General features: G+C 43.3%; 1 protein-coding gene across 5 annotated transcripts in view; it reads left to right on the top strand.

Moving 5' to 3' along the window:
* ME1 (malic enzyme 1) overlaps nt 1-26701 on the top strand; it is an 869023-nt gene that overhangs the window by 739363 nt on the left and 102959 nt on the right. For all 5 annotated transcript variants that reach the window (XM_029595519.1, XM_029595520.1, XM_029595518.1 and 2 more), the window contains one exon: nt 24736-24833. In XM_029595519.1, coding sequence (XP_029451379.1) covers nt 24736-24833 — 98 coding nt within the window. The remainder of the gene's footprint in view (nt 1-24735; nt 24834-26701) is intronic.

Genomic DNA, 26701 nt, shown 5'->3' on the forward strand with positions numbered 1-26701 from the left:
GGCAATTCTGGTAGGCAGGAGGAGAAGCAAGCTGGCCCCCAAGCTGCAATCTGCAGAGTCTCCCAGTCAATGCAAGGAGAGTGCTTTAGGAACCAGGGTAGCACCAACACTACCGGATGAATCGCCTTTTCCAGTATGAAGAAGATGATCTGTTCTTCATGGAGAATCCCAGTGCGGAGAGTCACTGGACCAGTAATGGCGATCACTCAACCAGGAAGGGGACTTCCGTGAATGGAGGAAATTCGCAGGGGTGGAGTTCTCGGTAGTACCAGGAGCTGTAGCTGTTTCACCAAGTCCGCCAAAATGAAGTTCCCTCCGGCTCCCGAGCCAATGAAAGCCAGTGTAGGGAATTATCCTCCTAAGTACGTCAAGGACACAGGAACCGTGCATTGGGGAGCAGGATTCACACAGCCTAGGGTCAGCTCCCCTGTGACCCCTAGGCTCGGGAGTTTTCCAGATGTTCCTTGCACTGGGCCAACAAGTGACCCTTGCTGCCGCAGTAGAGGCAGAGGCCCAGAGAGCGAAATCACTGCCTCTTCTCAGGAGTGAGAGGACTGCGGCCCAGCTGCATGGGTTCTTCAGCTCATGACGAGTTGGACTCGGTGGGAGGAGGAGCCAGTGTTCGAGAAAAGGAAGGCACCAGTGGAACGGGTCTACGTCCGGATTTCAATTCTCGGGCTCACTGCTTAAGCAGCGGTCAATCCGCCCAGCCAAGTCAATTAGAGATTCAAGGTCATCAGGAAGTTCCTGAGCTGCGAGTTCGTCCTTGATCCTTGAGGCCAGACCTTCAAGGAAAATGCTTTCCAAGCTGCCCTCCCACCAGCCCAGTTCCGAGGCCAGCGTGTGGAACTTGACTGCATAGTCAACTAAGAGTCGAGAACCTTGGTGTAAATGGAGGAGCTCCGTGGCAGCTGTAGACTATCGAGCTGGCTCGTCAAAGACCTGCTTGAACATTTGGACAAACCGCTGAAGATCCTCGAGCAAGGAGTTGCCTCGTTCCCACAGGGGAGAGGTTCAAGCCAGGGCCCTGCCATCCAGCAAGGACAAGATGTAAGTCGCCTTGATTTGGTCAGATGGGAACTGCGCTGGCTGGAGCGAGAAACGCAAAAAGCAGTGTTTGAGGAAACCCCGGCACTGCTTAGGATCCCCAGCATAGCAAGGTGGTGCTGGCAGATGCAGGGAGGCAGAAGGTACTGGAACTGGAAGCGGAGGCGGGGCTGCAGCCTGAGGGGAGGAGTCCAGGCGGTTAGCTAGCCGCTCAATGGTGGCAGCCAAGAGATCCAGACAATGTTGCTGCTGCTGCAAACATTGAGCCATGCCCGGATGGCCTGGAGGCTGGAAAAGTCCGCCAGATCCATGGCCTTGGCAAACTGTTGGAAATGTGGGCACTTGAGCCAGCTTCAGAGCTGATGGATCCACTGAGGGAAGGCCCTCTAGTGTCTCTCGTAGCCGGGAGAAGGTGCAGGACCAGGAGACCAGACAGGAACTTCACCTTTACCAGCCCTCGTTCCCCACAGGTTGAGCCCTTGGGTGCCGAGGCCAGCAGGACTTAGGCAGAGGTCTCCTGGTGGAGGAAAGTCCAGTAGATGGTCCGAGTCGAGGCTGGCGGAGATACAGAAGAACGGAGACGGTCTGGGAGTCGAGATGTGGGCAGCAGCAGTGCAACACAGTAAACCAGGCCAGAAATCGGGGCAGGCAGAAGAACACACCAGAGGTTAGGACTAGCAGAAAACAGAAGAATCAGGATACCAAGCCGAAGTCAGAGCCAAGGAGACAACCGAAGGCACGAACAGGAGAAGGAGTGGAACCACGAGAGCAGGAACACAGGAACTCTGGAACAGACACTGGAACAAGCTGAAACACAGGAACAGAGACTGGAATGCAGAAACAAGCAACTAGCTACTCTCATGAGCTGACGTGTTGCCAAGGTAAGGAAGGGAAGCAGGAAGTGGGCTTAAATAGCCCCAGCCTATGATGTCAGCGTTGGGGGCCAGGCCGAGGTTTCCCGCCACGGCCCCTTTAAATCCCCAGCTAGGCCGCGTGTGCGCGCCTAAGGGGGCGGAGACCAGGAAGCAGTCTACAGCGTCTCCCTCGTGGGGAGAACCCCGCAGCAGAGGCCCAGAGTGGCCTACCCGGCGGCGCTGCGGAAGAAGGCAGAAGCCGGCGTCTGCTGCTCGAGGTAGGGGGACCTGGCTGCAGTGATCCGCGACTGGGATTCCCAACATTCAGAAGACTTGTAACAAGTTGGGATTGGAGGCGTAGCTGCTGGTTAGAGCAGCAAACTGAAAACCATGGAAGCAGTGGTTCAAATACCACTGAAAATCCTTGTGTCCTTGGGCAGAATACTTTACCCTCCATTGTATCAGGTACAGATTACTCTGCCTTATCTATAATCATTGATCATTGTCACAATCACTATCATCAAACGTGAAAGTGCAAAAATTATTTTTTTGGAATTTTTCTATTGTAAATAAAATATCCGTCTTTTCTGAAACTATGTGAAAACATTTATAACTCAGTCTTGGAATCATCAAAATTCTAAAGACTTATCTTATTCCATAATCACTGTGCATACAATTTCTGACTTATAATTCTTTGTAATAGAGGTTAAACCTTGTCCCTTTCTTGTGGGGGTGATTTTTCAAGTCACTTGCTATAACACAAACAGCTTTGGATTTTTTAATTAGGCATCTTCTCACTTGGAGTTCTCAATAAGAAGATTGAATGATTTGCCTTTGTTTAACCATTTAAACTCTTTTTCAGCTTGCTCTTTGACTGGCACTTCTTGTTTCATTTTATCTTCTTCACAATGACTTCTTCTCCACTGTCTCACTATCTTCCACTCTTTACATTTTAGTAAATGTAGGAAACATTATCTCCATGAGAGAGTAAGAATATTTTTAGATATTTCCAGAGCTTCTCTGGCCCAAAGGTGGAAATTAGTTAATTATCCACAGGATATTTTGGAAATGGAGGAGGAATTCTTTCTGCTATACCCATGTAAATTCAATACAGCTTAGATCACCATTTTGCTGTTGAGTTGAAAGTGTTATTGAGGAGCAATTTGATTGCTTAGTTCTAAATTTAGAGGACTGAATATTTATCATATTGTATTGTTGAGGTCGCATACATTGATTTGGTTTAGTGTCATGAAAAGAAAAATTTATGTAGATAAATTTTAATTTACACAAATTAGCTGTTTCAAAATTGCCCTGCCTTAATATGTTAAAATCCGCTGCATCCATGTGCACACACTGGGAACCGCGTGCGTGGGTATTAAAATTGACCCCTCTGGTAGAATTATTTTTGATCTAGCAGTTTTCTCCTGCTTTTTTAGATTTCCAGATTAATAAGAACCAGGTATGGAATTTAGCACCATGAGTTCATTCTTAACTGCCTGGAAATGTTTCCCCCTATTTCATATCCCATTTTCAACAGCTCTGGGTCAGCAGCCATCCAGGGCTTCTTACAGAATCCTGCTATCATGGGTTCTGTTTCTGGGCAGTAAGTGTCACCCTTGAGCAATGGCCTCTTGTCCTTAAAGTTCTTTTTCTATGGAACATTTCACTTTATTTTTTTAAATGCTTATTGAACATGTAAATGTTTCTATCATATTCTCTGTTTTCTCTCGTGAGTACATTTTAAGTGAAGGGTTGTGTTTCAGGCCTTGTATCATCTTTGTAGCTCTTTTCTGAGTTGCTTCCATTTTTCAATATCCTTACAAAGGTATAACATTCAGAATAGCGCCAAATTCTCATGGTGATGTCTCACTAGTGAGCTTTTTTAGGGCAATATTACCTCCTATTTTATGCCAGTGATGCCTCTACTTATACACCAAAGCATTCTGTTAACTTTACTGCCTTTTTTATTATTTTGACTGGTAACCTTCAGATCACCTGAGCTAATTACGCCTACCTCTTTTTCCTGTTTAGCAATTGCCAGTTATTTTCCTTGTAAAGAATTAATTTAAGTTTACAAAAAAAAGTCCCCTTGTAATACAAATTGCAACATGTACAATTGTTCATTCATGGATTTGTAGGTGTCTTTATTTTGGCACATTTATGAAGTGCCTATTCACTTAAACAGATCCAGGCAATGTACAAAAATAAAACAATTATAATAAAATAATAAAAACATTCTAGACAAAATGTATTTAAAAACAAACATTATTACATAATAAATCACAAATAAAATTAAAATCAAAGACAAACTTATCATGGAAATAACATAACAGCAACACCAGATAACCAATTAAACAAAAGTAATGGTAAGTAACCATCTTTTATAGCCCTTCCTTCTGGAGAAGTACTTGTTAATAAGACAAATATATTTAGGTAAAGCATTCCACAAAGTCAGTGCCAAGCAGAAAAAGGTTCTGTTTCTAGTTTCAGCATATTTGATATCTTTTACTGAAGGAATGCATAAAGTAACAACAGCTAAATGTAGCTGTTTTCTTGGAACAAAAAAACTGACAGTTTCTCAAAAGCATGGGGTGATCTTACAAACCAATAGGAGAATCTTAAACTGTATTTGAGACATTACCGGGAGCTAATGGAGATCATCAAGGGCAGGAGTAATATGGTTATGAAGTTTTAAATACAGAGATTTCATATAAGTCAGAGCTGACAAAAAGAAGAACTAACACAATTAATCTGTGGTGCCTGAGTCAAAGACACCCACAGGATCTTAACCTCTGATCTTAAAGATAATAAGTGGCTAACCAAAAATACCTGTGGTGCAAGAAAAATCTAATATATTTTTCCAGATCCATAACACATCAATTTTTTGCAAATTTAAAAATAACCACTCCTTACTTAAAAACAATTCAACAGTTTGATTCTCATTTGCTCTTTCCACAGCTCAACACAAATGTGTATATCAGCATAGAACAAACATTCAAATCCACAAAAAGGTTTTCTAATTTTAAGTCATATTCTTAGAGAAAACTTATTTTATTTATTTAACAGCTTTTCTATACCAGTATTCGTGTGAACATCATATTGGTTTACATCAAACAAAAGATAGAAATTACATCGAACAGGTGGGAAAAACTGGGGCAGGGAGGGAATGACGAAGAGAACAGGCAGAATGAGTTTAACGGTAAACATGGAAAGCAAAACAAAGAACGATAAAATTTAATATGGCATAAATAGTTAAAATAGTTATCTGAAAATGCATTAAAATGAGGTAGACAAGTCAAAGGCCGAGTAAATCAAATTTGATTCGAGGCAGTTTGAGGGAGAGATAAAGGCAGGAGAGTCCTATTCTGGGAAAGCCTGGTTGAATAGCCAGGTCTTTAATTTTTTTTTTTTTGAAGTTTTTGGGGCAGGGCTCGAGATGGAGGTTTGGAGGTAGTTTGTTCCAACAGGTGGGGCCCACAATAAATATGGCTCTATCTCTTGTTGAGGAGAGGTGTGCTTTTTTGAGGGAGGGTATTTGGAGCATACTCATTTGGTTAGCTCGAGTGGGGCGGCTAGGTTGAGTGTGAAAGAAAGGTTCACCTAGCCAGTCAGAGTTATGCAAATAGATGGATTTGTGAATGATGGTCAGTGTTTTGTGGAGGATACGGGAGGGAACAGGGAGCCAGTGAAAGTCTTTAAGGATGGGGGTGATGTGGTCTGATTTGCGTGCATGGGCAATGATTCTTGCTGTGGCGTTCTGCAGCATTTGTAAAGGTCTAATGGTAGAGTATGGGAGGACCAGGAGAAGGGAATTACTGTAGTCGAGTCTAGATTTGAGGGTTGATTGAATGACAGTGTGGAGATCATGGGGGTAGAGAAGGGGTTTAAGCTTCTTCATAACGTTGAGCTTAAAAAACCATTCCTTCAGTATTTTGTTGGTGTGTTTTAAAGTTTAGGGATTGGTCGATTTGGACTCCTAGGTCTCATACGCATAGTTGATTGGTAATGGAGTTGAACGCAGGGTCATTTGTGAGTGCAGGCTTCAGGGTTTGATAGTTGGTTATGAGTAGTAGCTCTGTTTTTGAGGAGGTCAGGGCTAGTTGAAGGGTTGAAAGGAGGTTGTTTATTGAGTTGAGGCATTTGTCCTAGAAGTTGAGGGTGTCTGTAAGGGAGTTTTGTATAGGGATGACGATTTGTACATCATCGGCGTAGATGAAAAATTTGAGTCCTAGGTTGGTTAGGAGGTGGCAGAGGGGAAGGAGGTAAATATTAAGTAGAGTAGATGAAAGAGAGGAGCCTTGCGGGACTCCTTGAGACAGGGGGTGGTTGGGGGATTCTGCATTGCCGATTTTTATGGAAAATTTTCTGTTGGCTAGGTATGAGGCAAACCAGAGCAGGGCTGTACAAGAAATGCCTATCTCGGCGAGGCGAGTTAGCATGAGGTTGTGACTGATGGTGTTGAATGCAGCGGAGATGTCAAGAAGAGCAAGGATGTAGCTGTGTCTTGGCTAATACCTAAGGGAAGGGTGTCTGAGAGGGCAAGGAGGAAGGTTTCGGTGTTTAGATTTTTTTGGAAAGTCGAACTGGGATGGGTGGAGGATATTGTTATCATCAAGGTATTCCATGAGTTGAGTATTAACCACTTTTTCCATAATCTTTGCGATAAATGGAAGATTGGAAATGGGGCAGTAGTTTGATGGGTCTTGAGGGTCCAGAGATGGCTTTTTGATGAGGAGTTTGACAATTGCATGTTTAAGAGAGTCTGGGACTGAACCCATGGTGAGGGAACAATTAATAATGTCCGCTAAAGGTTTAGCGATAGTGTTAGGGATGGATAAGAGCATTTTAGTGGGAATGGTGTCAGAGGGGTGGGATGAGGGTTTGAGTTTTTTTAGGATGGATTCTATTTCCTTTAAGGAGGTGAGGTCGAGGGAGCTTAGATTGGTGTTGGAGGTGGTGGAGATGATGGGTGCAGGAAGGGGGGTGTTGGTGAATCTACTGAGGATGTTTACTATTTTATTGTGGAAGAATGAGGCAAGTTCGTCACTTTTTGGGGGGGCTTCATTGTCGGGGATTTATTAAGGTTCAAGACAAATGAGAATAGAGCTTTGGGGTTGTACATGTAATTGTGGATTTTGGCTGCATAGAAATCTCATTTCGCATTGAGAGTGGCAATTCTGTAGGTGTGAAGGGAGGATTTGTAAATGGCTGCTAGTTGCGGGGAGGAGTTTTTGCGCCAGTTTCTTTCTTTCATCCGGAGATTGGTTTTCATGGTTTTGAGTTCAGGTGTGTACCAAGGGTTTTTTTTTTTGGGTACAGTGAGTTTCTTGGCTGATGAGGGGACATAGTTCATTAGCTATGTTGAGGGTGAGATTATTCCAGGAGTTGAGGGCAGCTTCTGGGGAGGAACAATTAATATTCGGGAGGGACTTAGAGAAGGCTGTTATGAGGTCCTCGGAAGGGCAAGGTTTTCTGTAAGTGAAGGTGTTTCTGAGGCGAGTGTTTCTGGGTTTTAGGGTGTCTAAGGATAGATGGGCGTTGATGAGGAAGTGATCTGACCATGGTACAGGTGTGCAGGCAGGGGAGTTGTAAATATCAGGTTGATTTACCACACAGTAACTAGATTTCTCACAGGACAAGCAGGATGGTAGTCCTCACAAATGGGTGACATCGAGGATGGAGCCCTGTACGGAAAACTTTTCTGTCAAAGTTTCAACAAGCTTTGACTGACACTGGCACACTGGGTGCACTGAGCATGCCCAGCCTGCAATTATCCCTGTGAGCCACAGGTGTCTCCCTCAGTCTTCTTTTTTCCGCTCTGCAGTCAGCATAGCGGTTGGAGCTCTGTGAGGATTTTTTAACTAATTACCTCATGGAAACACTTAACTTTTCACTTCAAAAAACACTTTTCCCTGCACAGGTCTCCCTCCGCGTACATTTTTACGACGCTCGGTGAGTACTAATTCTTATTTTTCGGTCGGTTCCTGTCACTATCTTAAGGCTGTTAACTGACTGAAGCCTTCCCTTCCCCCATTTTTCAGTTAGCTTTAAACAGCTTGCGAGTATCTCTGTGACACTCTGCTTGCTTATGCTAGTGGGGTAGGGATTTTTTCCTTAACTTTAGGACTTCTGTAGCTTCAAGTCCTTCATTCCCTGGTACCCTCACGCAGTCGATACCCTATCGCTACACCGGGACCCTCCTAAACCGCCCTGGGCTTTTATATGTCATCAGCGCCCCTCCCCCCACGGTGCCCTGATGCCTTTATCCATGTTTTTTGCTTTTCAGTGCTACCAGGCTTTTTCCTCCTACGCACTGTTTTTTTCCTTGGGCTTCCTCGGTGCCGTCCCTACCCGGATGCATGCCATTGACGCACACGCTGTTAGTCACTGCCATGCATACTCGGGTCGCCGCCACCGCTGCCCGAGACACTTTTTAACGATCCCAGGGTCACTTCATCGATGCCACCCCCCCTTTTGGGGATGCCATCGATGCCCCATCCTCCCCACCGATGTCCAGCCCTTTTCCATCGGTGGGCATCGGTGCCACATCGATTCGTTGGTGGGCATCGATGCCGGATGGTCCCCATCGGTGGACATCGGTGCTGGATGGTCCCCATCGATGGACATCGGTGCCGGATGGCTTGTCCGTCGATGGCATCGGTGCCGGGTCCTTTTGCATCAATGGACACCGATGCCCAGGTGTTTCATCCATGGGCATCTATGTTAGAATGCATCCATCGAGGGCAGTCGATGCCAGGCTGCTCCCATCGGTGAAATTCGATGCCCAGGTGGGTCCCATCGGTGGGTATCCATGCCGGCTCGATTCCGTGGATGGGCGTTGATGCCAATGCCAGCCTTATGGCTGGCATCGATGCCCATGCCGATTCCAGGACTGGCGTTGATGCCAGGATGGAATTCATCGACTGGGAGATCCATGCCATCGATTCCATACGTGTCCATATCGATGCCACCGACACACGTGTCTGGGGCACCGATGCCATGTACACTTGGAAATCTGAGTCTGTCCAAATCGATACCGTCAACGTCTGTGGCCCTATAGTTGATGCCCGTGGCCATGCCACAAACGGCATAAATGCCCGCCTCCATGCATCGATGCCCTCGACACCTCCGTTTTCCTTCGGTGTCCTTGACGCCCTATTGATTCGACTTCGACTCAGTCGATGCCGGTATCTTTTTCAATAACGGCAATGTTTTTCGATTATTCGATTCCACATCGTTTCAAAGATACCTATGCCACTGCTGTCAGTGCCCGTCACTGTCATCATTCTCCTGGCCAGTCATCGACGATTTTTCATACCCATTTTGATGATATCCTCGAAGCCCCTTAGGTTGCCTTCAATATCGTCAATACCGACATAGCACCGCCACATAATACCCTCGCCTCCTCACATTGCTCCACGCTTTGGGTTCTTTTTTAAGCCCCGTATTAGCTTAAGACACTCCATTGTGTCAGGAGCAGAGCAGGCGTGCTGACAGTTCGTCATCGATCGCATTCCAGGACGACGAGGGCTTCCATCTCGGCGCTGGGGAAAGACCGGGCCGAGCACCGTGGCACCCATCATCGCCGACATCGTGATCGTCCGCCGCTGACGCCATCCAGCACATCGGTGCCATCCTTCTCCAGGCTGGACAACGCTCGGGCAGAGCGACATCACCACTGCCATCAGCACTGTTCCTACAGTTTTGGCAGTCCTTGGTGATCCAGAACTTCCGGATCCAGGTCCGACAGCTTCTGCATTGGCGTCACGACACATCGAGCCGCTGGGACGAGGGAAGGGAACATGAGTTCCGTTAGGGCTCCTCTGTTCCTGGCGTGCCCCACCGTCAAGTGGTGTGGGACTATGGCCATCTGTTACACTTAGCAGTCTAAACGCCACTCACGCCTGGCCTGTCTCCTCTGTACCTGTGCCACCATACCGGGTTTCAGAGCGAGATGGACGTTTACGTCCCCGGCCTTACCCTCGAGGACTCCGGAGACCGTCGGGGTCAACAATCTTCACCGGCTCGTCTTGCGGCGATCCACGTCGGATGGTAAGTACCCGCTTCGGCGGCATTCCCATAGAGTTGTGTTCTCCCATTCAGACCGTGGTTCGAAAAGTTCTGGGTCATGTGCCTTTTAGAACTGTATTAGTGTCACATATCACTATGTTAGCTATGTTAGCCACAATATCAGGAGAACCCCTCTATCTTCTTGGGATTGCAGCAGGGCTTCTTCTCTTGTCAGTAACAAGTCCCTGTGCCGACCAATGCTCTGACTCTTGGTTCCCTCCCAACCAGGGTCCAGCTGCATTGGCTGATCTGCTAAACATGAGATTCAGCAACCATTGCCCCATGTACAAGTCCACCTTGAGGCCTGGCCACAGGTCTCAGTGTCTCCTTGTACAGCATACAGAAATGCGGGTACCACTTACCGCTCACACACCTGCAGGAGCCTACATGATATCCTCCATTGGGACACCTCCTGGTCTCCCATCTGGTCAGATATCAGAGCGGCCACCCCACCTTGTACCAAAGTCCCGGTACACTCCCCCAGGCGCTACAAAGTGCAGAGGGGAGAAGGGAGGGGGGTTGGGGAGTTTTAATTGCACTATTCTTTCTTTTAACAGAAAATAGTTACTCTCCGCACATCCTGGACCTAAGAAAATCCAACTTTCTTTAGACGTCACAGGTACAATGGTATCTTTGGTTACCATCACTCCATACTGCAGTAAGTACATTATTTTAATGTTTCTATGTGCTTTATGGTGAGTCAACATTACAACCCCAAGCTCTGCCGCCGGCACCAGCTTCGGTAAGTGAACTGTCTCTTGCATCACTGTTGGTGAATGCTGTTTTCTCTGCGGAGTGTAACATCATTCACTTTCCTTTCAGTACATGCAAGGAGCTCTCACTTTTTTCAGGACTCACTATACATTTACTAACTGGGATTACTGTCACTGCCATAAATCCCTTCTGTAACACTTCTGGACACCACAGTCTTAAGACCCTCTTGTCCAGCATGCGCACAGACATTCTGATACATTGTTATATGTCCCTGCGCATATTTTCCATAACCTCAACCTTTCAACTTTTCATGGTTGGGCTATGGGGTTTCTTCCCACTATGCATTTTTCTCATAATTCAAAACTGCTATGGGTTATATTCAGTGACATTCTATACTCAATGGACCTAAGTGGTTTCATTGCTTTCGTCCCTGATTCTTATCCCAGTTCGAACTAGGACCTAGTCTCCTTCGACTCATGCTCGCAATTCCTTAGGGTTATAAAGTTTCTCCTGAAAGCTGTCAACCCATTATGCATCTATTGCACTCCAGCATAGTTTCTCATAAACGTCCTGGACGTTGCACCCATGAGTTATGCCCTTATGCCTTCCAATACTGCTTTTGCAACAATTCTTTGTGCATACAGACAGACAGCATAGGGACAATGTGCTTTCCAACTCATAAGCACGCACAACCTCTTAGCTGCTCTGCTAGACAGCTGCGCAGCTCTACCCTTGGCCCTTGTTCACTTCATGCGTCCTTGGGCCACATATCTAAGAGATTTAATGAACGCTCTATCTGACCTTCTCCACGTAGGTTCTATCCTCTCGAATGGTCTCAATTACATGTGTACAGGGCAAATCTTTTAACGCTGAGTTTAACTAAACTTTCCTCTGCGTCTGCATCATTCCATACGATGCACAGGTTCTGCTCCCTACACATGTTTCCTATGCGTTCCCTTAGATGCCTTTTCTTCCATCAAAGGCCTCTTCAATATATCTCTTCTGCTGCCTCTCGTAGCCAGCATTCTTCTAACGTTGAACTGGGATGGGGTTCAGTATTCTTTTCCCCACTCCCTGACTGAGATCAGTATGCTTCCCATACTTCTCAATCCATCATATCAGTAACCTTTTATTCCCTCACCAGTCAGTCCCAAATCATAGACTTACTGATGTTCTTAGGTTCTGGTAGCGTCACAAAACCTTCTAAACATAAATCTTGCCGTTTAATATGGCAGGCTTTACCTCCTGACGCTAAAAAAAAAAAAAAAAAAGAGGTATTACCCCTTTTACTTTTCCACCATTTTTTCTTACTCCCTCGGATTCTGTTCTCCAGACATCCTCCACATAGATACACCTTTCTCTTAGGAGGTGTATCGTTTTGGGAGTTGGGTTCCCGTTTTCGGTAATCCTCTCTGAGTCGGCTTACCATGGATTATCCACTGATCAAGCCGCCTCTATTTCTCTAATCACGGAATGAACATATATATTCTCCTTATAAGTCTCATACATTCTACGTTTGAGCCTTTCCATTCCTCTCTTCCACAGTTTGGCAAGGGAACTTCTTTCCCTCTTAATGTCATTCCTGCCAGCAGGGTCCGTGAGTTATGCACTCTTTCCATACTCACCTGACTCCGTTCCTCTGCCACTGAGTAGTTCTACGCATTCAACTTTCTATCCTTTTCAGGTAGATGTTGTATCTCCTTTCCTCAGGAAATACTCTATTAATTTTCCTAACCTCTCTCTCTCGCCCTAGGGAGAGACTGGGTTTTCCACATTCCTGGACAGTAATGCTGCGCTTACATTCTATCTACATTGCACTGCATTCCATGTGAATTCCACTTGACTCTTTCCTTCATGCAAGGGTCAAGCTGCTACTTCCAGTGGCCACACAGACCTAATCCTTCTGATTAAGTGGTCTATATTTCCTTTCCTACCAACAAGCAGACATTTCACTACAACACTGTGGGTATCCACATACTGTTGTGTCCGTCTTAGCCTTAACAGCTTCCCTTTGGTTACTGCTGCTTGTACTTTTTTATCAGGTTGCAGCCTGGAGTCCTCTCCATACCTTCGCAGCCTATTATTGCTTACATTTGACTAGCCGGCATGCTCCATGTTTGGCCAGTCCGCCTACTCTTACTTTTTTCAATTCACTACCCAACATCCTTCCACGAACCCATTATGGTGTTGCGGATGCCCTCCGTTCCCATTTCCACCTCAGTCGTTACGCCTTTGCGCATCTGTGGTGTATCTGGTGCATTCCCGGGCATCCTCAGCTCGGTACTCACCCATTTGTGAGGACTACCATCCTGCTTGTCCTGTGAGAAAGCAAATGTTGCTTACCTGATGTAACAGGTGTTCTCACAGGACAGCAGGATGTTAGTCCTCACGAAACCCGCCCGCCACCCCGCGGAGTTGGGTCTGTATACTTTTATTTTAGTTTCGCTTGCGCTTTTTAGCTATAAGACGAGACTAAATTTGAGGGAGAGTACTTTCAGTTTGAAGCTTGCCACAGGTTCAATTTCCTGTAGACTTTTGCACTTCCTTTTATGTGGACACTTTTTTAAGAGAATCACATGCATAGAGTTGAAAATTCAATCTATGTTCATTATTTTCCTCCCCTGACCTCCTTTAAACGTGGCCAAAAGTATTGCGTGTTGTGGAATGGCATGCATACTTTCAGCCTCATTAAGGGAGGGCACATTTCAGACAACTAATATATTTGTTGAAAGATTTGATGAGGAAGTTGACCCTTAGTACTGAGGTATGGTTGGCGCTGCCTAGTGGGCAAGAAGCCCGGAGGCGGGACTGTCTGGAGCTTCGCCTATGGCAGCCACCTTCCACACAGATTGAGCCCTTGGGTTCTGGCGCCCGGCAGGTCTTAGGTGTGTCCCTAGAGCATTCCTGAGGCAGGTCCAAGGCAGAACGTAGGTCTGGGCAGGAGACAGACAACTGAGATGGATGAGCCAGGAGTCAAGGCAGGCAGCAGAAACAGAAGACAGGCCAGAGGTTGGGGCAGGCAGCCGGCAGAGCAGATTTGAGTCCAAGGCCGAGATCAAGGGCCAGGAAGTGAAACAGAGGGGGCAAGGAGCAGTGGACAAGACAACCAAGGGCAACGACCAGACAAACAAGGGACAGGCTGGGAAAACAGGCAAGGTACGAGGCAAGACCGGAACAAGGCACAAATGAAGACATGGAATAAGGCATAAGGAGACTATCAACACGCATGATCATTAGGGGAGCTGTTGCTGCGGCAAGGTCTGGGAATCCAGGGAGCCCTTTTAAAGGGCTGAAGTTGGTGATGTCATCCAGTGGCACTGCAGCCAATTCTCCCTGCGGGCCTTTTAAGTTTGGGGACATCAGGTGCACACACACCTAGAGGGGCTGTTAAAAGCAGCTTGTGGTGGCGATATCCTACCGCGTGGCTTGTTGACAGCAGTTGGCATCAATGGCGGCCTCGGGGGTAAGAGAGGCAGCTTGTGGGGTCTTCCCATGAGCTGCTGAGTGTGACAGTACCCCCTCTCCAAATCCCCTCCCCTGTACTCTGGGCCAAGGTTTTTTGGGGAACCTCTGATGGAATTCCTGAATCAGTTGGAAGGCTTGGAGGTTGGAGGCAACAATACAGAATTAGAAGCCAAATGTCCGATCTGGATTCTTTATTGGACAGAGACAAATATCTTTAAACAAGAAAAGCGGCATTTATGTTGACTTTCCATTTTAGAAAAGTGTTTGTTTTTTAATAGTATGGGTCCAGCATAGGTTTTTGAGTGACCGTGCACATTTTTGCAATGTATAACTATGGACATAAGAATAGTGCTTTTGTTTTAAAGCGATGTCATTTTTTAATTTTTTAATATTTTTTACAGTATTGGAGAGTGTTGTTTTTTAAATAACACTGTGGCACAGGATAATACAGTCTGCCAGAGGTACATTTTTTATGAGATTTGATAATCACAAACACAAAGTTTTTATTGATGGTTTTATTAATTTTTAAACCCTGTTTCTATTAACATATTTCAGACCATTTGATGCATAATCATAATTTTCAACCCGGATACTCAGAAATCCCAAAATGATAAAGCTGAGGTAAAGGCAATACATTTTTATTTATAACATTTATTAGTTTCCCAGATACATAATTTCATATATCACTTTTCAGGTTTACATGTTACACCACATATATATATGTTACCATTTTATATGTCTATTTTAAATTGTTTTTTTATGATTTCTATTTGTTTATTAGTATGTCTTATTTGTTTGTATGTTGTAGCCCCTGATGCAGCCCCATTGTAAGAGGGCGAAACTCGGCCTGAGTTGGGCTTGTTTAAAGATATTTGTCTCTGTCCAATAAAGAATCCAGATCGGACATTTAGCTTCTAATTCTGTATTGCCTCCATGGCTTGGTTAGATAGCCTCCCTTGCTGTTTCATCAGTCTATCACTTTGGAGGTTGGAGGCCAGTTCCCAAGATTTTCCTCTGGTCCTTATTTCTAAGAAATAAGATACTGAAGTTTGTTGCCGACCTTTCTGGCATCCAATATTTCTTCCACCTTGTATTGTGTATCTTCTTCTTCAGCCGTAATTTGAGATGTCAGGGAGCAAAGCTTTCCTCAGCCATGAGAACAAGAAATGCATAATGTACTTTGAGAGACAAAGGCAAGCGAAGTTGTAGGTTACCAATCCTATTTGTCAGACTACAGGGAAAGGTCCAATAAACAAGTGCAAATTTTAAGGACAGCATCCTCAGACGGAGGTTCTTAGTGCTTAGCCAAACCAATATTCCAGGATGTAGTGACTGTGCTGGGCATCGCTTCAGGTTGGCTTGGGCCTTGAAGCAGTTGGCTGCCTGAGACAAGAAGCATGAGCCTTTTGACAGAAGGTGTGAAGTTGTTGCCTCGTTAAAGTGGCTGCCGGGCAGATATCCATGGTAAGTAGAGGCTGGGGTATTCTGGAATGGCATCCGAGAGGAGCTTATGAACACATTGATGTGATTGTTGTGAGAAAACTCTGCCCAGGAGAGCAGAGAAGACCAGTTGTCCTGTCTCAAATTGACATTAGCTCATAGGAATGTCATAATGCCTCTATCGCTCTGTGGTGAGACTACATCTTGAATACTGTATAAAATTCTGGTCACCACATCTCAAAAAAGATATAGTTGCACTGGAGAAAGTGCAGGTTTTTTGGTTATACAGCATATTGCATTTAAAAGCAGAAAGAATTCTACCACTATTTCCAAAATATCCTGCATGTACAGTTAGCTGCATTGAGAGAGGACAGTTTGCAGATGGCTTTGAAAATTGCCCTCTGTAAGAGCAATTCTTTCTCATCTTAGGATAAAGTAGTATTTCATAATAATTTGTTTTCAGATGACTTCTAAGTAGAAACGGACAACATTGTCATCCAGTTTAAATCTAGGACGTGATCTTCATATATTTACCTGAATTTTGCTCCTTGTTAGAATCAGGTTTTTGTTCTTGTTTGATTCTTATACAAAAATTCTGAATTCACTCATACTATTTTGATGTTTAAGATATCTGCATCCAAACAAGGCCAAATAAAATCCAAACAGAGCAAATTTGGAGGTTCCAGTTGAGCTAGAATGACGTAGATTCATGTGGAGTCCTAAGTATATCAGATGTATCTGAATTAATTGTGCTGACTCAGTTCCGATTATTCAGACTATCTTCCTGGCACACATAAACTCCAAATCCTCCACCAGCACTACCACTATCACCCACTCACACATCCTCCTCTTCAAATTGGATTCTGATTTAATCAAAGCCAGTTGATATTTCTACTTCAGATACTAGAATTAGGATATGGGCTTTATTTTCATACCAATTAAAAAAACAAAGGACTTTGTGATGAAACGCCTCATGCATGAAACATTGGTCCTGCAACATGTGGACTAGATTATTTAGGGGGCAATTTTCATTAAGCTGGTGAGGGTCAAAGTACACTAGTGCAAAATGTGTGTATGTAGCTTCTCCCGCCTACCTCCATCTGCAGATTAATTAGCATTAATTGGCCATATCAAAAGGCCCACCCTGGAAATACCTCTGGAGCTGCGCCTCTTTTTGCCTAGTTAAATTTGGCTGCATTGTTAATTTAGGAGGGCAAATTTAGCCAGTCCTTGGGGAAAAATTTCTGAAATGCAGAGATTTAACAGCCTAACGTCCAAAACTAATCAGTTAAACTCATTGAAAATTGTTCCCTTTAAAGAATAGGATCAAAAGTAAGAATTTAAGATTAATGCATTTCACAAAGATAAATTCTGTTTAGTCCCAGAGACGTATTTAGGCATACTTTATAGAACTGTTAAAAATTCCTGAGAATTAAATTCCACCAGTAATTAAAGCTTAATAGATATCTGGCAAAATGGATGGAGACATTATGGAAAATATGCAATCAAAATGTCCTCATGTATCTGACATTACAGTCCTGTTTTATAGGGCAATGTTCAAAATACTTTACTTGGGTAACTAAGCAATTATGTAAGTAATAGACTGAAAAAGGCCATTACAAAGCAGCAGAGTGAGGGTGGAATCAGAAAACAATAAATGGGGATTCCATTTTGAAATCTCTGCGCCTGATTTACAGTGTGAATTTTGCACCTGCTATAAGGCAAGAACTGAAATTTCCCTTGGAAAATTTTCTTGCAGACCCTGCATATATTTTAAAAATTGCTCTCATAAATTTTTCTAGGTATCTTTCTTCTCTATTGTCTCCTTTTTAAGGCCACTTCATAGTAGAGTTTGTTTTCAGATCCATAAAGAAATAATTTTGAAAACATATTTTTGTTTGAATGAAAATAATTTTGTCTCTTAAGGTTCAAATGTTTCCTGATTTAGTATGACATTCCCACATCGGAAGAGAAATAAAAAAAAATGAAGAATGAGGATTTACTAAATGGGCATCCTGCATGGAGTTGTGGTTCTGATTGTTCCATTGATTTCCCTTAGATAATCAGAACTACAATCCATGCATGTAATGGGACAAAAACAGGACTGCATCGATCCTGTTGGTTGACCCTAGGGATGGGGGATCAGTTGACAACACTAGATCATTTCCATGGATATTTGTAGGTTGCCACTTGTTCACTGCTAATTTTCTAGTGTTACATTTAAAGCAGCTATTTTTAGGGGATTTTAGATAGGCCATATTTGAGGATTGCCTGATTTACTCTGCTATAGGCTTATATAGATTACATTTGCCTAATGCACTTTTCTCTAAAATGTGTGGGAATGTTGATAATGGCTAAAGATAATGTATCAGGTTCCCTTCCCATTACTATTGTTAGGCAGTGGCATTTCAAAAACAAGTAAAACTTGTACCTTTCTGTTTTAAATATCTGGCTTCAGGATATTTATATTTCATTTGCAAGTAGTGAGCAAGTAAATTAAATTTTTATTTTTTTTTCTATCAGTTTATTAATTTATTTACAAGTATTTGTTTCTCGCGCCCTCCGTTTGGGATGGGGTATATGAAAAGTAAGTAAATTCTAGTTTTGAGCTTCCATGCCATGTGGACACATCTGTTAGTTCAGTAATCCTGTACCTGTTTCCTGAGCTGTACTTGTAAAACTGTAGCTTGTAGATTCTTGCATAAAGGCATTACAATAATACAGCCTCTGCCACAGGAATTTGAATTTATGAGTTCCTGATGAGAAGCCTTGTGTTTTTAAAAGAAATATATGCTTTGAAAAAACAGAGTGGGCTATGTTGTTATGCCAAAAGTATCTGCCTACAAAGTAATTGAAAGAGATGATATCTTATAAAGCTAACAAATGTTTATATCACTACTCAACTACTTTGTTGGTTTTTCATTTAGCTAATTCTGCAGAATATCCACACCCAGAAATGCTTTGCTGGGAGAAATTGGTTGATCTCTGAAGCTAAGCAGGCTAGTAACTGGATGGGGAAACACTCTGGATGATGAGGGGCTGTGGCCTGTAGAATGGCAAATCTCTGTAGTATTTTACCAAAGAAAAGGTCACAGGCAGTGTGATATGACCATGATTACATAACCCTCAACACCAAAAAATGGGTGGAAAGAAGTTAGGAAAAATAAACTGACAAATATCCAAGTTTTAAACTATATATAAGAACAAAAGAAGTTGCCTAACTGGGTCGAGCTGAGGGTCATCAAGCCCAGTAGCCTATTTCTAACAGTAGCCAATCCAGTTTACAAATACCTGGCAAGTACCCAAACATTAAATAGATTCCATGCTACTGATACCAGTAATAAGCAATGGTTATTCCCTAAGTCAACATGATTGGTAGCATGTGAGGGAGTCTACAGGAAACTCCCTCAGACCACCTTAAGGGACCAGCCACAGCTATCTGGCATGATCCGACTCAAGTCCAACCCAGCAAGGGATTCTGGGAAGTTCCCTTCAGCCTAGCGTAAGAAGGCAGGGCCCAGAAGGATTAGGGAGGCCCTGGGGTAGCAGGCAGGAACCCAGCCAACGATAAAGCTGCTATGTTTGATGATGTTTTGTATCAGAGCTGAGCTGCATTTACTTTGATATAGATTTGTAAATAAAATTGCACAGAAGGAAACAGCCAAACTCAGATTCCTTATTCCTCCAGGCTGTTTCCCAAGCCGCTATCACCCAAGTTACCACATATGGTGGCAACAGTGGGAAGCACAGGCAGGAGCCCACAGCCACAGCAGCAGGAAAAAAAAATACAGAGTTTTTCTCTTTTTTTTTCCTGGGACCTCTCAGGTGCACTTACCCAGCTGAAGCTACAACAGGCCTAAGGGGAAGCCCACCTCTGCAGTCAGGGCCAGACAGGCCAGCAGATTTTTTTTTTGTTCTCCCCCCCCCTTCCCCCAGAGAGATACATAGTTTTGAGGCAGTATGGACACAGGGAAGATGGAACAAGTGATGTAGATCCTTGCTATAGGGCTGCAACAGTTGCAGAAATGCTATACAAACTCAAATTGACCAGCAGCAGGTTACTTGAGAACAAGTAATGAAGCAAAGTGCACTGCTAACTCAGGTAACGCAGGCAGTGCAGACCGCAATAACCAGGCCACCTCCCTGGTCACAAGTGTTACCAAAAATAGGCTTTGGGTCATCTCCTAGGCCTTTCTTAACTTCAAAAGAACTGCCCAACTGGTGGAGCAGACAAAAGTTTCATGGAGCATTTATTTGGGGAACCTGCTGACAGGCAGTAGTCAGGCTGCATTTCAGACATCAAATCTGGATAGAAGGGCTAGCTATGCAGACATGAAAGCCTCCATACTGGAGAGAGCAGGCTGTACTCTAGAAGCATATCGGCTCAGGTTCTGGAGAGGGACTCTCTGCCCCAAGGAAAGTCCTTGAAATCTTTTGCACCGACTCAAAGTACCTGCGTAGAAATGGCTATAGCCGGATGGGAAATTGGGCTTCAAAGTAGCCAATATCTTCCTCCTCAAACAATTTGTAGAAGGCCTATATCTGGCCATGCGACACTGGGTACGTCGGGGGGGGGGGGGGGGGGGGGGAGGGGATGTATTGGGGAGGTGAGAGGAGCTGAGTTTGTGAGAGGAAGTCCCCTGGAAGGGAGGAAGTTAAGAAGAGATTCAGCTTAAATGCAGGGATGATGAACAGGAATGATCACACCACAGCTTAATTTATTTTGGTCATCCTCTGGGGTCATGTGAATTTTCAAGTGCTGAACTGAGGTCAAATTATCAAAACATTTTGGAAGCCCTGTAATAGGGTAGTATTAGAATAGTAAGTTTGGCAGTAGATTCAGATTAGCTGGCTTACAGTTCTGTAAAAGGATAGCTTTGTGAAGTTTTCACATTTGTTATCACATTTGCCACTTTTGGAGTTTGTGTCCTGGAGTAACTGTTGTTTATCCTTCAACATAGATTAACTGATTCTTACCAGATTTGTGTGTGAGAGATGGGATATTAATGCTTTCTTCTTTTCTACTTTATATTTACATTACATTACATTTTTGCTCCCCTATGAAAAGGACCCAGAGCAACTCAAGTCATAATAGCAATAACATAAGAAAAAATACATAAGAAAAATAGAAACAAATGAATAACTATTGCTTTTTGTTCCTCCATCTCCTTCTCACAAAGGGAAGGGAAAACTAAACCTTTCCTCAGAGAGAGCCAGTCACCTATGAGGGAAAGGCTAAAGAGATTAGGACTCTTCAGCTTGACTGAGAGGAGATATGATAGAGGTTTATAAAATAATGAGTGGAATGGAATGAGTAAACCCTAATCGATTTGTTTACACTTTCAAAAAGTATGAAGACTAGGGGACCTAAAAAGGAGTTATTAAGTAATACATTTAAAACTAATAAGAGAAAATATTTTTGTACTCAATGCATAATTAAGCTCTGGAATTAATTGCCAGAGGATGTGGTGAAAGTTATTAGTGTAGCTGCATTTAAAAAAGGTTTCAACAAGTTCCTGGAGGAAAAGTCCAAAAACCATTATTAAGGCGGAGTTGTAGAAATCCACTGCTTATCATTGGGGTAAGCAGCATGGTATCTATCTACCCCTTGGGATCCTGCCAGGTACTTGGGATCCTGGACTGGCCACTGTTAGAAACAAATTATTGGGCTTGATGGACATTTGGTTTGACCCAGTATAGCAAGTCTTATGTTCTTATGTTCAGCATGCTAAGGTCACCATGGATTCTGCTGTGGAGATGGCTAATGCACGAGCAATCATGGAGACCTGTTGCCAAGGCAGGGAACTAGTGGCTGGGCCCTGCCTTATATACTAAGGCCCAGTGATGTCATCATCCGAGGCCACGGGCTACTTTCCCGCCATGGCCCCTTTAAAAGAACAGGAGTCACACACGCGCCTAAGCTGGGACTCAGAGGAGGCAGGACGGCAGCGTCACAGGGAGGCCCACCGGGCGCGGGAAGGATCCGCAGAGGAGTCGGAAGCGGCAGAGGAGACTGCAGGCGCTCGAGGGCCGCCGCCACGAGCGAAGGTGATCCAAGATTGACACTCAATCCGGGCCTACTCACCCTGGAAACCCTGGGTTTCCGGGGTGAGTAGGCCCGGATGCGGCCCTACCACGGATGGGCCGTATAACAGTAGAGGTCTTGCATTTCTTTGTGGAGCACTGTCTGATCGCTGACCAAACAGCAAATATGCAGTCAAATTCATTTTTCGGTGACTCAAAGGAGCAACCAACTATCTCCTTATTGTAACAGTAGATATTCAGAGAGAAGCCAATATTTGGCCACTATTCACCTAGTGGAGGCCCAAATCTCCAAGATTGAATGAAGCCCTAAAACAAATTATGACAACAGTGTTTTTTTCAGTTGCTGTTAGATTGTATAAAAGTATTTAAAATTCATGTTGTGCTATATTAAAAACATCTACTATGAATGTATGTGTTCCTGTAAGGGACAGTTTTCAAAAGAGCCCATCCAGTTGCAAAGTCCACAGATACTTTGTACCCATGGACTTGGTACAGATTTTCAAAGGGAAAGCCTACTCATATGTCCTCTTTTGAAAATTGCCTTTGGGTACAGCTTCCCTATGGACTTTGTACCTTCTCTTTGGGATATATCTGACTGAGAAAAAGCATATGCAATGTGCACATGCTGTTTCATAATCCCACCCAAAATATATCCCTGGGAACACCACTCCCTAACCTGGCTACAGGTATGTGCACTGTGGAGCCCCATTCTTACTTTTAGCTGAGTTAAGGGTGAGTGATTTTCAGGCAGCCATTTTACCATAGTATGTCAGTATTCACCCAGGAAAATGGCTTTTGAAAATGAACTCAATACACACTTCTGCCAATTTTCCCTACTTTCTGCAGCTCCACAGACCCTACTTCTAATGATCCTATCCAGAGTTCCTTGTTACTTGGCATTCATTTATTGTTTACAAACTATTGTCCTTATTTGCACACACAACAAACTTCCTCAGACTAATAAATGCAAATCACAGAAGTAAAATATAAACACTATTTGACATTCCTAGAAATAAAATGCTTTAACTGCAGTATGTTAATCTTAGAATTTTAGTCACAGAACTCTGCTATAAATCATGGCTTTCACCAAAAATATGTGAAACATAACATGTTGTAGTATTGCTTGCAGCAAACAGAAGTTTCTATGTATAGGCATATCAAATATGTTTACAAAATCTTTGAATGTCTGTGACATTCTCAACTAATAGTCATGCTCTTGCTTCATAGAATTTAACTTACAGAACCATATTATTTTTACAAGCTGATTGTTGCCCATAGTAAGGCAAGAGTAAATACCCTGTCAAATTAAGCATTTATCCTCTATTATTTATTTATGAAGATGCCTATAGGGAAACTGACCTTATAAGATTATCATGTCTGCGGTGGTCTTTTTCCCCTGTCCTACCACTATTCACTTTTGAACCATCTAATTTCCTTCAGATTTTTTGCCACACTTTAGGGAGTGGGAGCCTACAATATTTATCCTGCATAGAATAAGAGTTCAAGCAGGTTGATCTTCAGTGGAGTAGAGGGCAGAGGGATAGGGCTGTTCAGCTTGGAAAAGAGACGGCAGAGGGGGTTATGATAGAGGTCTACAAAATCATGAAATAACTTCTTTTTCACTCATTGCACAATTAAGCTCTGGAATTTGTTGCCAGAGGATATGGTTAAGGCATTTAGTATACCTCCGTTTAAAAAAGGTTTGGGTAAGTACCTGGAGGAGAAGTTCATAAACTGCTTTTAATCAGTAAGGAATAGCCACTGCTTGTTGCCTACATTAGTAGCATGGGAGATATTTAATGTTTGTGTACTAGCCAGGTACTTGTGACTTGGATTGGCCACTGTGGGAGACAAGAAATTGGGCTTGATGGACCCTTGGTCTGACCCAGTATGGCATATTTTATGTTCTTATGAGGGAAGTGTTGCCAGTCTGGGTTAATAGGCCACATAGAGCTCTATTACATTTCTTTTCCTCTTTCCCCTTCTCCCCACATCCATTTTCCACTCCTGTTACAACCTCTCTGAATGTCTGACTTAATTTTCATTTGATTTCCTTTATTCATTTATATGCCACATACTCGTAATTTTGCTTGAAGTAGACTACAAGCATTGAAAACAAATAGAAACAATTCATACAATTAAATAATGACAATGAAAAATCTTTTCAAGGCAGAGGACACACATAAACACATTCAGTAAATAAGGACAATCATAAAACTCAGTAAAATATATTCACTCTCCCCCCCTTCCTTTCCGGGGGGGGCGGGGACGGGCCAGCGTTCCATCTTGGCCGACACCTAGCAGCTGACTTAGAATTGGTGCAGCCCAGGGGAAGCCGACTGTTTAATTAGAAATAAACCATGTGATGAAGCAGATTTCTACCTCAAGCTTGCATGACTATCTCTTCAACTAAAAACAACCCAAAATGTTTCATACATTAGTCCTAAAAGTACAAAGTTTCAAGCCTACGAGCACTAAATCGGCATTATAATAAAATGGTATATCCATTCCCATCAACCAATTATACAATAAGCTGTGGCCAGGCAAACCAAATTGTATATTGAAATTTGGCTATCGATAAACTGTTTACCTAAACATCCTTACTTGCCTTTCTTTAATGTAGGGCATGATAGCATGACACTGACAAAAGTTAATACTTTAAATCATCGGCAGGCTGGCAATACTAATCCCAGTTTATCCTAAAATATAGTGTGTCACCTTTCACACTAGCACCTTTCAAAGACAGAAAAAAGCAATAAGTAGGGCAAAGTAGTATTTAACCGAAATTGATGACATCATTTGAATAAGTTGCAAGTTCATTCAAAAACGGCTCAGGTTTGAAGCGTGGCTTTGTATTCTGTGTTAAACAGTAGATTTTTCTTTAACAGTAGCGGCAGAATGGAAGAAGTTTTATCATTACTCTTAAGAGTATTAAACTGTCTATGCCATCTTTTTCATAGCTGTGCTGAACCCATACACTTGTAATGAGGCACAGTTTAATCAGCTGCGATGTTTCTTTCTCAAAGTTTTGTTGAGTCATGTATCGTTAATTGTACTTTATTCGAAAAAATGACCCTTAGACCTGTTTTTTATGTTTTAGGAACTGCAGGAGTAGCTGTAGCGGGTCTCATTGCAGCTCGGCGTATTACCAAGACCAAACTGTCAGACCATACTATTCTCTTCCAAGGAGCTGGAGAGGTACCTTTCATTTAGTTTTTGTTTTGAAACTGACATATCTTTATCCTCCTTCCCTATATTTTTTTAACATTGCTTGATAAAAGCAGTAAATTTAGATCACATGGTATGAAGCTTGGGTAGTGATGCTATGTGGAGTCTGAAGCCCTATGAAATAGGACTGGGGCCTATGACCTAAAATTTAGCATGCAAGTTAAGGCCACTTAGTCTGCCCAAAAAAATACTACATGCACAGTAAATTGATCCCTGATGATAGCAGGTATGCACTAAAATTAGCACATAACCATACATAAATGAACATCATATCAAATTAGGCTTTAGTGGGTGCACAGGAAAATAACATAGTATACTTTTTTACACATGCTATTTAGCTTGTACTTACTAAATCCAACTTTTAACTGACTTGGACCTTCTATTAAAAGGGTTTTACTGCCACCATGCATGGTTGCTTTCAAGGTAGAGGCAATATTTATTGTTGGAGCAAATGTAGTTATGGCTGGAGTGGGGAAAAGATCAGAGGAGACAGAAGGGGTAAGAGAGAGAGAGACATAGGGAGAAGAGTAGAAGGTAAAGGGGACAGAGAGAGAAAAGAGGATGAGGGGTGGGAAAAGGGGCAGAGAGAAAAGAGGAGGCAAGGACAGCAGAGGACAACAAGGAGGCAACTGCGACTACACATCTTCAAGTCCAGGCACACTCTACTGGACCTGCCAGAGGAAGAGAGAATTTGTGTGTACAGCTTGAGCTTAGAAGCTGTTATAGTCCTAATAGCAGTGGTAAAACCTCATCTGGCTTCCAAGAACAAATTGAGGTAACTTATACAGTGCAGTGTTTATGACCCTAAGAATGGTGGTATGGCTATATTAAATTTCTAAGAAGCCTGGGGTAACCTGCATGGAGTGACCATGGTTAAATTCCATTCTTCAATGAGCATGGGGAGGCTGGATATTTTGGACAATGGCCTTGCTAGATTTGGTGATTGTGTGGATTGTTAGAGAACTTAGCGCTAACACAGAGAGAGAGAGACCTGGTATTAAAGTAATTTTTGTCTTGTAAGAATTAAAGAGAACGATAAGTCCTGAAATGGCCTATCCATAGAGGTAGCAGAGTTAGTATTTGAACACATTCTGGTCATGCTTTGGATGGTATGGAGGGCAGTGGAAGGAAAAGGTTTGAAGTTTCAGGTAAAAGATATAGGGGGAGGAGGTTGGGAATAGTGATGGTTGTATATGGGTGTTGGATTCTTATCTATCCAAAGTGAAAAAATCTCAGCTGGGCAGAATGGATGGGCCAGTTTGGTCTTTTTCTTCCATCATTTACTTTTTTACTGTATGAGGAGGTAAAAGCTTGACATCAGTCCTCAGACAGCCAGGTCTCATTCCACACCTGAGCTTGCCAAACTATTGTGCTCATTACATTATTTATCCTCTGGTTCGTTGATGGGATGGAGCAAAGCACTTTCTCCATATGTTTCCACCAGTTACTGCTAGCCCTGCACAGAAGAACTGGAATACACTGCCTATATTCTAAATCATAATCAATGGCAACAACAGCAGGACCTGAAAAGAGATTTGTATTGCTGACCTACCTATTATAATGGATGCCATAAATTTCACACATATAATGCTTATGCTACCTCATGAAAGGTAAGGGGCCTATAGGAAAAGGAAGTCTTTCCATTCCTAGAATGTGCAAGTAGCGTTTGACATGCACATGTGAATACTGAATGTAGTGGCCAGAAATCCTGGATCCTGCCATAATTCCTATGCTGTGGCACTCCACCCTCTTTAACCAATTTGAGGAGAGCTTTTACAGCAGACGCTGGCTGCTAGGTGTAAGTACTTCTTTATCTTAACTATCCTTTAGCTACATAC

The sequence above is a fragment of the Rhinatrema bivittatum genome, chromosome 3, assembly GCF_901001135.1.
Source record: "Rhinatrema bivittatum chromosome 3, aRhiBiv1.1, whole genome shotgun sequence".
Taxonomy (NCBI): Eukaryota; Metazoa; Chordata; class Amphibia; order Gymnophiona; family Rhinatrematidae; genus Rhinatrema; species Rhinatrema bivittatum.